General features: G+C 44.7%; 1 protein-coding gene across 1 annotated transcript in view; it reads left to right on the top strand.

Moving 5' to 3' along the window:
• Positions 1-11,256, top strand: part of LOC124522779 (zinc finger protein 154-like) — a 33,101-nt gene extending 21,845 nt beyond the window's left edge. The window contains exons 1-3 of the mRNA XM_047094396.1: positions 2,172-2,344; positions 5,101-5,224; positions 6,752-11,256. Of these exons, the coding sequence (XP_046950352.1) occupies positions 2,177-2,344; positions 5,101-5,224; positions 6,752-8,421 (1,962 nt within the window). The 5' untranslated portion in view covers positions 2,172-2,176 and the 3' untranslated portion in view covers positions 8,422-11,256. Of the gene's footprint in view, positions 2,345-5,100; positions 5,225-6,751 lie in introns of the transcript that reaches the window.
• Positions 11,257-14,574: the final 3,318 nt, after the last annotated feature.

The raw sequence follows: 14,574 nt of genomic DNA, 5'->3' as shown, positions 1-14,574 counted from the left end.
AACCGACTAAGCTGCCCAGGCGCCCCAAAGAGGAACCCTTTTGCATTGCTTGTGAGAATTCAAACTGGTGCAGTCACTCTGGAAAACAGTATGGAACTTCCTCAAATAATTAAAAATAGAACTACCCTACATCCCAGTAATTGCACTACTAGGTATTTACCCAAAGGATACAGGAATGCTGTTTCAAAGGGGCACATGCACCCCAATGTTTATGGTAGCACTATCAACAATAACCAAAGTATGGAAAGAGCCCAAATGTCCATTGACAGATGAATGGATAAAGAAGATGTAGTGTATATACACAATGGAGTATTACTCGGCAATCAAAAAGAATGAAATTTTGCCATTTGCAAAAATGTGGATGGAACTAGAGTGTATTATGCAAAACGAAATTAGAGAAAGACAAATATCATATGACATATATGTGGAATTTAAGATACAAAACAAATGAACTGAAGGGAAAGGAAGCAAAAATATATATAAAAAACAGGGAGGGGAACAAAATATAAGAGACTCTTAAATATAGACAACAAACTGAGGGTTGCTGGAGGGATTGTGGGTGGAGGGATGGGCTAAATGGCCAAGGGGCATTAAGGAAGACACTTGTTCGGATGAGCACTGGGTGTTGTATGCAGGGGATGAATCATTGGATTCTACTCCTAAAATCATTATTGCACCATATGCTAACTAACTTGGATGCAAATTTAAAAAATGCAACACAGAGTGGTAGAAACAAGTTTGTGAATATCTAACCTGAAGGACTATACACAAAAGAAATCATAGGGGGCGCCTGGGTGGCGCAGTCGGTTAAGCGTCCGACTTCAGCCAGGTCACGATCTCGCGGTCCGGGAGTTCGAGCCCCGCGTCAGGCTCTGGGCTGATGGCTTGGAGCCTGGAGCCTGTTTCTGATTCTGTGTCTCCCTCTCTCTCTGCCCCTCCCCCGTTCATGCTCTGTCTCTCTCTGTCCCAAAAATAAATAAACGTTGAAAAAAAAATTAAAAAAAAAAAAAGAAATCATAGAAATCAATTAGAAAAAAAGACAAAAAATAAAATAGGCAACATATTTGAACAACATATTCATTAAAGAACATATATCAATGGTCATTAAGCCTAGAAAAGTTATGCAACCTAGTCATTATGAAATTATAATTTAAAACTACAATGAGAAAGACTACAGTCCACCAAGACAAAACTGATTAAAAAGAATCATGATGCCAAGATTGGGTTCAGCTTAACTCTTTTTTTTTTTTTAATCAGATCCTTCCTTTGCATATGCACTCTGAGAATGCTATAACAACTGTCACATAACAAAACAGAATTTAATAAGTTACACTCCCTTTGAGATAGATGTCAGAGTAGTAAAGGATTTGACTATATCTTAAGAAATGAAGAAATACTAAATGGATAAACACTGTTGCTTTGTGATTTGCACACAATCACTGAAAATACAGGCAGGAAAGATGTTCTCTGTGGGAACCAGTTGCAGAAATAACTCCTTGTCCCCTACTTCCAGGGCGGCCTAAACATCACTGTTTCTTTCTAAGTCATGGCCCTGACTATAGATACATAGTTACAAAATCGACTAATCCTTCTGACTACATGCGTTTGAATAGCAAGAAAATGTTTATTACATTGTTGCTAAGAGTGGATGCATTTTGAGTCTGAAAGAGACTGTGTATATTTAAATCTGTAGCATTTGAGAATAATTGAAAGGTTGAGATCAGGTCAGGATCTCAGGGTTGGTGGGTTGAAGCCTCTTCTCGGGCTCTGCCCTCACAGTGCAGAGCCTCCTTGGGATTCTCTCTTTCCCTCTCTCTGCCCCTCTTCTGCTCTCTCTCAAAAGAAACAAACAACAAAACAAAACAAAAATTTAAAGGAATAAACAGCTTCCGTTCCCTGAAGGCTAAAGTCCTCTTATTTCTGAGACACTCGTGGTACCGGGAAAGCTTTACTGGCGGAGGTCAAGAACTAGACCCTCGAGCTGAGGAAACTCCATTACCCAAACGGCAATGCGCCCAAGAGTTGCGGAGTTGACCCAATGAAAGCCCAGAACAGGTGCATTTCCGTGCGACGCATCAGATTAGGGCGGGACTTCCGGCGTCTGCCTCTTGGCGGTCATTTTGGCTTCCTTCGAGTCAGTTCACTCAGAGGTTCCGGAGAACTGGGTCGGCGCCCCATGAGGCAAGGAAGACGTTCTCCCGGCTGCAGAGACGCGGCTCTGAGCCTTGGAGGCGGCGGCCTCGGGGTGACCCGCAACGGCCTGGGATCGAGATCTCCGCGCCCCACAGCTGCGCTCCGCCTACAGAGTCCGATGGCGGCGGCCGCGCGTAGGGACCCGGCTGAGGTAAACGCGCGATCCCCGGGCCCTCTCCGCCCTCCCCCACCGAGCGCGGGGCGCCTGGTCGCGTCCCAGCGGCCCAGGTCCCGGTGTCCGGGCCGGGAGGCTCTCGCGGGCGGGGACCCCGGGTCTGAGCACCTGCGTGACGGGGTGCGGGAGCGGGCTGAAGGGGAGGGGCCGCTCGGTGCAGAGACTTAGAGGTGCGACCGCGCCGGGAGCACTGGGGAAGCCCAGGCTCTGTTTTGTGTCCACAGGCAACAGAGTGTGAGGCGAAGGCCTTAGGAGTTGTACCTTCTTTCTCGGGACGCTGGGAGCCACGAAGAGTTGGGGACAATAGAGGGACGGTGCCCGAGATCGGGTTCTAACAGGTTTCCTGCAACTGCTCACAGGAGGGACAGACGGGAAGAGGGGTGATGATAGGAGCAGGAAAGTTGAGTTCTGTAAAGATCGCCTAAGTGGCGACAGTGCACTGAGAACAGGAGCCCAGAAGTAGCGCGTTCGTCTTGTCTCCGGATCCTGCGCTGGGCTAAGGTACTTAGCCGCCTGAGCCCCTGGATCCTGGCTTAGGGGTGCTGGGTTGTGGAGCTTATTCTAGGGCGTCCCTAGACCCCACCCCCGCACGTGCTTTGGGATAATGGTGTGCTGTGACTCTTCTGCCAGTCCTCCGGTCGCCGGGTCTGGGAACTTGGAGGAGACATCAAGCGCAGGGTCCTAACTCCAGGCCCAGAGTTACAGAGTGGTTCCTATTTTGGGCAACCAGTGCAGTGAGATATGGAAGGGGTCCCAGGCATAGGTACTAGGACGTGCAAAGGCTTGGAGAGTTCGGGAACCTGCGGGTAACCTTTGTTCCTCAGGGGAGCTGGGAGGAGTCAGGTCTGGACACCCAGGTGTCCGGTGCTGTGGGAGGGATTGGAGCAGTGAAGGCAGGTGATCTCCCTGCGGCTGCAGCGTGGAGAGGAGTGCAGTTGTGATGGTGGTGCTGGGAGGGTAAGGGAGGAGGCTACTGCAGTAGTCTGGGCCGGTGTGATGGTAGCCAGAGCAGGGTGGTGGCTGTGGAGGTGGGAGAAGTGGCTGGATTCTGTGTCAGTGTTTGAGGTGTGGCTGCCTGGGTTTTCTAATTTTGAGGTACGGACAGAGAGGTAGGGCTCAGAGGTGACGAAGTTTTGGCTTTGGCAGCTGGGAGAATGGAAGCTCCATCGGCTGAGATGGGGAAGCTAGGAAGAGTAATTTTCATTGGGGACATCAGAAGATTTCTTTTCGGTCTGTTAAGGGTATGAGATGTTTCAGGACAGGTCAGGATGTAGGCTTCTCCAAAAGGTGGTGGAGAGTGCGGACCAGGGAGGAGCTGTAGGTTACTTAATAGGAGGAATCCTGGGGCACCCGGGTGACTCAGTCGGTTAAGCACCTGACTTCGGCTCAGGTCATGATCTCACGGTTCGTGGGTTCAAGCTCTGTGTCGGGCTCTGTGCTGATGGCTCAGAGCCTGGAGCCTGCTTCGCATTCTGTGTCTCCCTCTCTCTCTGCCCCTCCCCCCCAGCGCTCTGTCTCTGTCTCTCTCTCAAAAATAAATTTAAAAATCATTAAAAAAAAAATATGGGGATTCCTGGTCAGGATGACAGTGGTAATAGGAGCCCAGGAAGAAGAGGGTAGGCCTGAGGACCAGGTTTCCTGCCTGGCTCACTGGTTGTGGGATGTGGGTGCCACAACACAGATGGGGAGAGAAGCGATCATAGAGAGGGCAGGGGAGACTGCATGGTTTGGGATGTGGCCAGGGACTCCAGGGGAAAAGTGGACATGAGATAGATGTGGAGGCATAGGAGTAATTCAAACAAGGTGACATTGAGATGGGGGCTGGTGCTTATTCACGTCTGCAGACTCACCAGGATTTCGTTGTGTCTGGTGGGGGCTTAGGTGTTCAGGTGAGGCTGGTGTCTTTGCTTAGGAGCACAAGTGGTCATTTATGAGACTCACTGGGCAGCTGAGTCTTGAACGCAGGTTAGACGGAGAGAAGAAACATGTGACTGGAGAGGGGACATAAAGCGCATGCAGGACAAGTGGGGGAGAGCCATGGGTATCTGAAATCTGCTTTCATTTTTAGGTAGTGGGGTTGGAGCAAGGAACAGGGAGGGAGGCCTTCGCAGTAGGACTCAAGGCTGTGTCTGTCAGTGGGGACCATCAGAGTCTGGAGTAGTATTTGATCCTGTTTGAAACTGGGCCACATATGCTGAGTGACAAGTAGAGGCCAAGGAGATGACTGTAGTGATGGGTAGGAGTTGTGGGAGTGCAGTTGTGAGAGGTGTGCCAAGAGTGACGTGCACACGGAGAGGGAGTGTGGACGCATGACCCCAGGGCCTGGAATTGAGGTCGTAAGGATGAAGGATAATGCCACAATTTTTCCGTGTTGGAGGGATGATCCAGAGGACTTTAGCGGTATTGCCTGATAAGACCAGAGTCACAGCATTCACACCCTCCTTGTATAGCCAACTTCTCTCCCTAACCTGTGTTCATTTGACACCAACTACTTTGACAAGAGGCAAGGTGGCTACCATGCCAGGTCCACAGTTCAGATATCCTCTCTCTGCCCGTCTGCCTGTTGTCGTGAGAAGACATAGTATCAGTGGGAACGTGAGGAGAGGCCTGATACTTCCTCTGAGGCGTGGAGTAGAGTGAGCCAAGGATGGATGTGGAGGGCAGGGGGCATGATGAACTTGGACTCCTAGGAGAGATGTTGATCATTGAGTGACCTGTCCACATTATGACAGGATGTGAACTTTGAGGATGTGGCCATTGACTTCTCCCAGGAGGAATGGGGGCTCCTTGACGAGACTCAGAGACTCCTGTACTGCGACGTGATGCTGGAGACCTTTGCACTTGTAGCATCTCTGGGTAAGACTGTTACGTTGCTCCTGGTGTTCTGAGGTGATGTCGTGCCCCCCCCCCTCCCCCGGAGTTAGCTCTGTCTTTCCCACAGCTGGATCATGGGATCTGATTTCCACACTTTCTTGTTATGTGTGTGGTGGGTGCCAGCGCTGAGCTGTGTATAGTGACCAGAGCAATGGACTCCCTAATCATCCCTCACACCTGTTGCCTCAGAAAGTGCAGAGGAGGGTCTGGGAATCTGGAGTCTTGCAATGAACTTAATGGATTCCACCTTGCTTGTCCTGTCCCTGGCAGGTGACTGTTTCCAGATCCATGGCCTCCAGTTTTGCCCCCTTTCTCTAGCTAACAGTTCTGTGTGACTGCCTGTGCCAGGTCATGGCCGTTACATGAACCATGGGCTATTCTTGGTTACATGAACCATGGGCTAAGACCCTCCTTCAGCTGTATTTTGTAGTATTTTTCTCCTGAATATTACTGCATGACAAGTTGCCTGGGGCCAGTGGTGGCCACTCACCGTGCGTCTTTCATTAAGACTTGCATCATTCAGGTTCTAAGGAGTTACACAGTGGAGAGTGCAGGAAAAACACTGCTTGTTTCACAGGGTGGACATGGCAAGATGGTCTCACAAGAGGCCTGGCCCTGGTGTGTGGCAACCGGAGGTGGGCATGACCTCAGGGCTGTGTTCAGATCATACCAGGAACCTGCCATGTGTTCAATGGTATTTTGGTGCAAGTACCACTAGCCACATATTGTTTCTACCTTTTCTTCTACATACTTAACACTTTGCTGACTTGTCATTTCATCTGAGACTTCTGGCTCGTGGCTCCTTCCACCTTTGTGGCCTCCATGGGCCACCAGTTCCTCTGCACTGCTCCCTCTACAATATTCTCCAACATTGACCTGCACATGGTGTCATGAGGTGTGCACATATCCTTACATAGTCCTTGAACCAGCTACTTAGTTCCATTTGAATTTTTGGGGGGACAGGACACAACCAGCCTTCCCACACAGCATGCCCACATCTCGAGCAGACAAGGTCCTACTGAAGGAGGAGTGAGGAGGCAGGAGTTTCTCCTCCATGTGGTGCACCCTATGCTTCTGTGCTTTGTCTGTTGAGGTTTCTTCTGTTCAGGTTTCTTCAGAGGCCCAGTACTGTCAAGCCGCCCCTACCTCAGCCTGCCTCCAGCTCCCTTGTTCTCACAGCAATTTCATGGACCCAACTTGTGTCTGGTACACCTTGGTAATGGAGCTCTCTCCTCTCACCAAGTCAGCATCTCGTCAGCACCTCTGTACTTTCAGGTTGTCGGCATGGGACGGAAGATGAAGGGGCCCCTTCTGAGCAGACTGTGTCTGTAGGAGAGTCCCAGTTCAGGGCTTCTCAGGCAGGTCCGTCCACCCAGAAGATCCACCCCTGTGAGATGTGTATCCCAACCTCGAAGGATATCTTGCACCATGCTGAGCCCCAAGCAAGATGTCCTTGGCAGAAGCCATGCTTGGGTGGCACGTGTGTGAGATGTTTCTCTTTCCATGCAGACCTTCACCAGCAACAGAGGCATGGCAGTGGGGAGAAGCCCTGGAAAAGGGATGTGGACAGAGCCTCGTGTTTGAAGAGCTGCCACATCTTTGTGTCAGGACAGCCTTTCACCTGTAGGAAGGTTGGCGAGGACTTCCCAGCCACCTCGGGACTTCTGCAGCACCAGACCACTCCCAACAGTGAGGAGCCACACAGGGGCAACCAGAGTGGGCAGGCCTTTCACAGTGGAAAAAGTCACTACAGCTGTTGTGAATGTGAAAAAGCTGTCCGCCACAACCATGCACTGGATCAGCATCAGAGTGTCTGCTCTGGAGAAGGGCTGTATGAGTGTGGCAGATGTGGGAAAACCTTCAGCTGCAACTACAGATTGGTGCGGCACCAACAAATTGACAGTGGACAAAGGCCATATGAGTGTGGTGAATGTGGGAAATGCTTTAGCCAGACTTCTGACCTCATTAAAGACTGGAGAATTCACAGTGGTACAAAGCCTTATGGATGCAGAGAATGTGGACAACTAATTACCCATAACTTTGGTCTCAGGAAACACTGGAGAATTCACACTGGAGAAAGGACTTATGAATGCAGTGAATGTGGAAAAGTCTTTATCCACAAATCCAAACTCATTCACCACCAGAGACTGCACACTAGAGGAATACATTATGGGTGTGGTGAATGTGGGAAATCGTTTAGCTACAAATCCAACTTCATCGAGCACCATAGAGTTCACACTAGAGAAAGGCCTTATAAATGTAGTGAATGTGGGAAATCCTTTAGACAAAGCTCTAGCCTTTTCCGACACCAGAGAGTTCACACTGGAGAAAAGCCATATAATTGCAGCAAATGCGGGAAATCCTTTAGACAAATCTTTAACCTCATTCGGCATAGGAGAGTTCACACTAGAGAAATGCCTTATGAGTGTAGTGACTGTGGGAAATCTTTTAGCTGCAAATCTGAACTCGTTCAACATCAGAGAATTCACAGTGGAGAAAGACCTTATGAGTGCAGTGAATGTGGGAAGTCCTTTAGACAGTTTTCTAACCTCATTCGACACCGGAGTGTTCATACTGGAGAAAGGCCTTATGGGTGCAGTGTTTGTGGGAAATCCTTTAGCCGCAAATTTATCCTTATTCAACATCAGAGAGTTCACACTGGAGAAAGACCTTATGAGTGCAGTGAATGTGGAAAATCCTTTACCCGCAAATCTGACCTCATTCAACATCAGAGGATTCATACTGGCACAAGACCTTACGAGTGCAATGAATGTGAGAAATCTTTTAGGCAACGCTCTGGTCTTATTCAACACCGGAGAGTTCATTCTGGAGAAAAGCCATATGAGTGTGGGGAATGTGGGAAATCCTTTAGCCAAAGTGCAAGCCTTATTCAGCACCAGAGAGTTCACACTGGAGAGAAGCCTTATGTGTGTATCGAATGTGGGAAAACCTTTAGCCAAAGCTCTAGCCTCATTCAACACCAGAGAGGTCACACTGGTGAAAGGCCTTATGAGTGCAATGAATGTAGGAAACCCTTTACCCACAAATCTGACCTCATTCAACATCAGAGAGTTCACACTGGAGAAAGGCCTTATGAATGCAATGAATGTGGGAAATCATTTAGCCGCAAATCTAACCTCCTTAGACACCGGAGAGTGCATACTGGAGAAAACCCTTAATTGTGCTGGTTATGTTTTATTTCTTCATTCAGTGTACAACACTAAAGGAGACTGTGTGTGAGAGACATTTTCCTGAATTTAAACATCTTTTATCTCAACATAAACTTTGTGAGATTCCTAAGTCTGAGGTACATGCAAGACTTTAGGAGGATGCATTGTACGGTTTCACCTGTCCAGCGCTACTGCCGCATTTATGTCACTGCCAGCTTCTGTGGCCGAGGGCATTCACCTCTACTACCTGGCCCATCTGCACAATGTAGGTCAGCCATCATCCAGAGTACGCAGAGAAGCTAGCCTCGTCCGTTTTCCCATTTGCCTGAGGAAACTGTGAATAGCCTGAGCGCTTAGGGAGAGCCTCATTCCTTTCTCTCTGACTTTAAGGAGTGGACCTGACCCAGTTTTGGTCCAGAGGACCCATCCTCACCTTGTTAAGAAGGACCTGTTTCTTTTCAGGAACGCTGTTCTCACATTATGCTTGTGATGAATTCTTCCCGGTTCTAATTCACCAGCGTGGGAACTGCTTGCTACACATTGGGTTGGTTTATGTTCTTTTGGTCAAGGTCTTTGTTTCTGCACCTTTGATTTTGGTGGTTGTATTCACTGTGTGAGGTGATTTGAAAGCAGAATTGTGATCTATCAGCAGGTAGAGACCAGCAAATTTTGTGGGGATCCCATACTTCCTGTGTTTCAGGAAGGACGGTATGATGGTGGAAAATAGCAGTTGTCCAATATTGGTCTAGTTTGCATTGGTGCCCAGTGCTTTGAAAGAAAGACTGCAGGATTTTGTGGTGCTTAGCAACTTGGTGCCGAGATTTGGGGGGAGGTCAGGGGTCACCTGAAAGAGGAGACCTTTGTGGTAACAACCTCCCTGTGCTTCTTTGAACAACATAAATTATATTCTCTTGTTTGCTGTATATATCACATAATTCCCACCAATATTCAGGGGACTTCTTCCCCAGGTCCTGCAAAGGAGCCATGTGCCACGATGTACAAAATTTCAGTGTCATTTGCTGTAAGACTAGAAATACAGGTGGAACTGTAATTGGAACAAAAACATGGATTCATAGGGCATAAAGGAGACTGCAGTAAATTAGATGGAATGTGCCTTACCTAAAAGTTCATTTCTAAACATTCCAGAACTGTGACTTATATGATTGATGTGTACAGAAATTCTCAGGACCTCCATAACTATTTCTTGTAGCCAAGGTCATTGATGAACTAAATATTCTAAAGGTTTTGTGGATTCTCATAGCCTCTCTGGGCTGTTCAACAGGTCATTGCTCTAGAGTCAGAAAAAGAAGGATAGAGAGAAGGCTGAACCTGCTGTCCAAGGATGTGTCTTTCGTGACCCAGCCATCATTCTTGTAGATTCAGGTGGGAGCAGTCTTCATGCTGCCAATATTTGCTACCACTGAGGGAAGGCTGCCCCTCCCCGGGCATGAGGGTACAGATGGTGGAGTCCATATAGGGTTGCCAACCTAATTTCCTAAAAAAGGATATCTGGGCTTGTATTTTGGACCACTTCTTAAAGCTCTGTTAAGGTATAATTTGTATAGTTGACACTCAAAAAAATACACTTATCTAATGTTATCAATTTGGTAAACTCTGACATATGTATAAAGTAATGAAACCATATTACTCATGAAAATGCACATATTTGTCATGATATATTTACTTTGTGCTCATATAGTGTCTCTCCCTGCCTTATCCAGCCTTCCAGGCAACCATCAATTCTCTTTCCTTTACATTAGGTTAGTTTGTATTTTCTATAATTTAAATAGGCATTATTAAGTATATGCATATTTTTTGTACTAGTTTCCTTCATTCTGCATACTTATTGAAATTCAACAATGATGCTTATTTCTTATTGTTGAGTAGCGTTCTGTTCTATGAATAATGACTTTATCCATTTATCTGTTCTGGACAGATAGGTTATTTCTGGGCGTGGGGTGTTTACAAAAAACGCTGCTATGAATATTTACATTCAGTTCTTTATGTGGATATATGTTTTATTTCTCTTGTTATAACTCTTGTTATAGTAACTAAAACTGTTACCGTGTAGGTGAACGCTTCGTGTTTTAAGAAATGTGAAACCGTGATCTGTAATGGTTACTCTCTTTTGCCTTCCCGCCAGTAGTACATGAGAATTCTAGTTCTCTGGGAACCTTGACACTAGATATGGTCTATCTTTTTAAATTTTAGCCCTTGAGATAAGTGTGTAGCCATAAGCCACTTTGGTTTTAATTCCATTTCCCAAAGTATTTCATGATGTTGAACATTTGTCATGCATTCTTTTTATCATCTGTTTATCTTCTTTGGTAAAATGTGTGCTTGTAACCTCTTAACCTATTTTCTTTTCATGTACTTATGTATTTATTACATGGAACAATTGTTTTTGAATACCAGATTTTTCTCCCTCAACTTTTTGTCCTCATAATTGAAAAGCCACATGCACTAGATTTATACGTTTAATCTGCATTAATATATCTCTGCTTTCTTAACTCAGCGACACATTAAATCAAGCCTAGGTTTTAGTCTTTGGCAATCCCTGGCATAGACACTCCCGTTATGGTAAATGCAAATCGCCAAAGTGGTGTCACTGAACATGGAGTTGGTAAGATATTCCTAGTAACCTCTCATTATATTCTGTTCCCAAAGTACTGATACAGTACCCACTAATCTCTTCAGGAACATAGGTAATAAAACAATAAGAATGACTAGTAAGTGGCAAGTTTTAAACACATGTTTTGCAAAGAGTTTAAGTATGATTAACTTAAACTGCACATATTTTAATTTTTTTTTTTCAACGTTTATTTATTTTTGGGACAGAGAGAGACAGAGCATGAATGGGGGAGGGGCAGAGAGAGAGGGAGACACAGAACTGGAAACAGGCTCCAGGCTCTGAGCCATCAGCCCAGAGCCCGACGCAGGGCTCGAACTCACGGACCGCGAGATCGTGACCTGGCTGAAGTCGGACGCTTAACCGACTGCGCCACCCAGGCGCCCCAAACTGCACATATTTTAAATGTACATTTTGATATTTTCATACGTACTTACATCCCATTGTAAATGGCTGTTTACAATATGTCCATGGATAAGACTGTTAAGTCCCATTAAACCTGTCACAATCCTCCATCATTATTTATCATTTTCATGGTCGTTCTTCTATTTATCCCCATGCATACTAGTGGGTTATTTTACTTGTAATCCTAACAAGTCAGTGCATAACCTCTTAAGAATTTCCCAAATCTAAGGACTCTCATGACTCTGATAACTTGAATACACAAAACATATTTTTGAATATATATGTTAATACTGAATTTTATTAATTGAGTTAGTTATTGAAGGCAGTTTGAATGCAGTTAGGATATTATGGCTTTTATTACATGTGTTTTTTTAAGTCTGTTCACTTAACCTCTTTTGTTTGCTGAAAAATTAGTCACGGTGTTAATATTTTTATATAGTTTAATATTACTTCTATAATTAAAAATCATGAGTTGCCCTTGAATAATCCAGATGTGTACAGTACAGACATGTATATAAACTATACTTCTTGATGCTTAACACAATTAGACTTCTCTAACTTCCATCTGTCAAAACATTGTTTCAAAGTTATTTCTTCAGCAGTTTACAAATTCACATGTCTCTGTTTTTAAAAATTTTAAACTTTTCTAATAGGAAGTTGAAATCTGCAAATCAAAAGCCTCAGTCTTCCCTTGTCAGTGTGTACATATATCAGATCATCACTTTAAATATAATTTTATTTGCCAGTTGTACTTCTATACAGGTAAAAAAAAAATAAAAGATTGAAATCATGCAAAAAGCCTTATCTGAACTAACATTGAGAAATAGAGCAATGGAAGAGGATCTTTTAATTCATCACATGGAACAAAAATACAGAATATGTTTATTAATTTTTCTCTGAAGACAACACACTTTATGTTTGGAGACATAAAAGATTATTGTGAGTTTCTATATTCCTTTAGAAAGGGTCAGATATTGCTGCCAGGGACCATCAGGAACACACTAATCTTACCAGCTCTTTTAACTATAGTCCAATCCTTTTGGCCTTAATTTGAAGTGTAGCCATTGTCTTTTTATAATTTTCATGACCATCAAAAAAAGTGGGCCGTTCATCTTGATGGGTTAAACTATTGCCAGTGTTATAATACAGCCTTTTGGATTTCCTGCTAACTCAGCTTCACCAATGAATACATTCACTGAAGTTATGCCAGTTCCTACTGGAATCCCAGTCACAAAATACAGAATGTCACTACATTAAAAAAGTGCATGTTGTAGGGACACCTGGGTGACTCAGTCGGCTAAGCCTCTGACTTCAGCTCAGGTCATGATCTCCTGGTTCATGAGTTTGAGCCCTGTGCCAGGCTCTGTGCTGACAGCTTGGAGCCTGGAGCCTGTTTCGGATTCTGTGTCTCCCTCTCTCTCTGCCCCTCCCCCGCTCGCACTCTGTCTCTGTCTCTCAAAAGAAAATAAACATTAAAAAAAAAAAAAGATAAGGGGCACTTGGGTGACTCAGTCGGTTAAGCGTCCAACTTTGGCCCAGGTCATGATCTCACAGTTCATGGGGTCAAGCCCCGTGTCAGGCTCTGTGCTGACAGCTCAGAGCCTCGAGCATGCTTTAGATTCTGTGTCTCCCTCTCTCTCTGCCCCTCCCCTGCTCGTTCTCTGTCACTCTCTGTCTCTCAAAAATAAACGTTAAAAAATTTAAAAATCTATCCCAGGTACATCGTAGCTTTGGCATAATTTGAAAAAATAGTTTATCTAGTACACAGCCTGTAAGCATACATCTATACAAATTATTACAAAATGTAAATTAATATAACTGCTGGAAGGTCGACTGGGTGAATATGATAAAGTACACCCAGTGGAAGACCAGGTCTCAAAGCTCAAGGAAACATTCCTTGAGAATATATTTTTATTTCTGGAATGAATACTGTGCAGTGACTTACTAAGTGTAGAGTGTTGGGAAGAATATTCCAAAGAGAAAGTAGGTGAGAAGGGATCATGCTTGTCTAGACCTAGAAGTCAAGGCCATGGTTCAGAATCACAGTTTAACAATTTTGGGGTTTTGTTTGTTTGTTTGTTTGTTTGTTTTTGGTAAAACAACTATGAGCATGATTCTGTTTGTCAGGGTAAAGAGCTCATCCCTTGTAGAGCATGACAAAATTAATACTTCCCTTTCTGTTACGCTATGTTAAGACAAATCATTTCTTTTATATCCTATAGTATCAGTAAGCAGACTTTTGAAATGTATTATAGTCTTCATTTCTTCTTAAGCCTTAAATTTTCCATATTTTTATATCCTTTTCAGATCAGGTCTTTAAATTTATTCCAACCATGTTTTTGCATCTCTTGGTTCAATCTAAGATGCAGAGATTGATTCTGTAGTATGTGTGTAGAGCACAAGAATGAATGATTTACAAAGTTTTCCCACATGGTATTTGAGAAGTCATTGACAATGCCACAGATTTCTTTTAATGTTTTTTTATTATTATTATTTTAAAATGTTTTATTTATTTTTGAGAGTAAGAGAGACACAGCACAAGCAGGGGAGGGGCAGAGAGAGAGGGAGACACAGAATCCGAAGTGGGCTCCAGGCTCTGAGCTGTTAGCACAGGGCTTGAACACGTGAACTGCGAGGTCATGACCTGAGCTGATGTCGGCCACTTCCCAGGCACCCCTATTTATTTTTTATTCTCAAGTTAGTTAACATACAGTGTAGTTTTGGCTTCAGGAGTAGAAACCAGTGATTCAACACTTACATATAACACCCAGTGCTCATCCCAGCAAGTGCCCTTCTTAATGCTCATTACCCATTTAATCCAGTCCACCCACCCCATCACTCCTCAGTTTCTTCTCTGTATTTAAGAGTTTTATGGTTTGCCTCCCTCTGTTTTTATTTTTCCTTCCTTCCCTTCCCTTATGTTCATCTGTTAAGTTTCTCAAATTCTACATGAGTGAAGTCATATGATATTTGTCTTTCTCTGATTGACTTATTTCACTTAGTATAATACCCTCCACTTCCATCCACATTGCAAATGGCAAGATTTCTTTCTTTTTTGTCACAGAGTAGACAAAACTGTCATCGGTTGATGGACAGTTGGGCTCTTTCCATACTTTGGCTGTTGTTGA

The sequence above is a fragment of the Lynx rufus genome, unplaced genomic scaffold (assembly GCF_022079265.1).
Source record: "Lynx rufus isolate CCGP_SWC_20201006 ecotype Redwood Valley unplaced genomic scaffold, mLynRuf1.p SCAF_39, whole genome shotgun sequence".
Taxonomy (NCBI): Eukaryota; Metazoa; Chordata; class Mammalia; order Carnivora; family Felidae; genus Lynx; species Lynx rufus.
The sequence above is the reverse complement of the archived record's forward strand: the minus strand, read 5'-3'. Positions and strand labels throughout refer to the sequence as shown.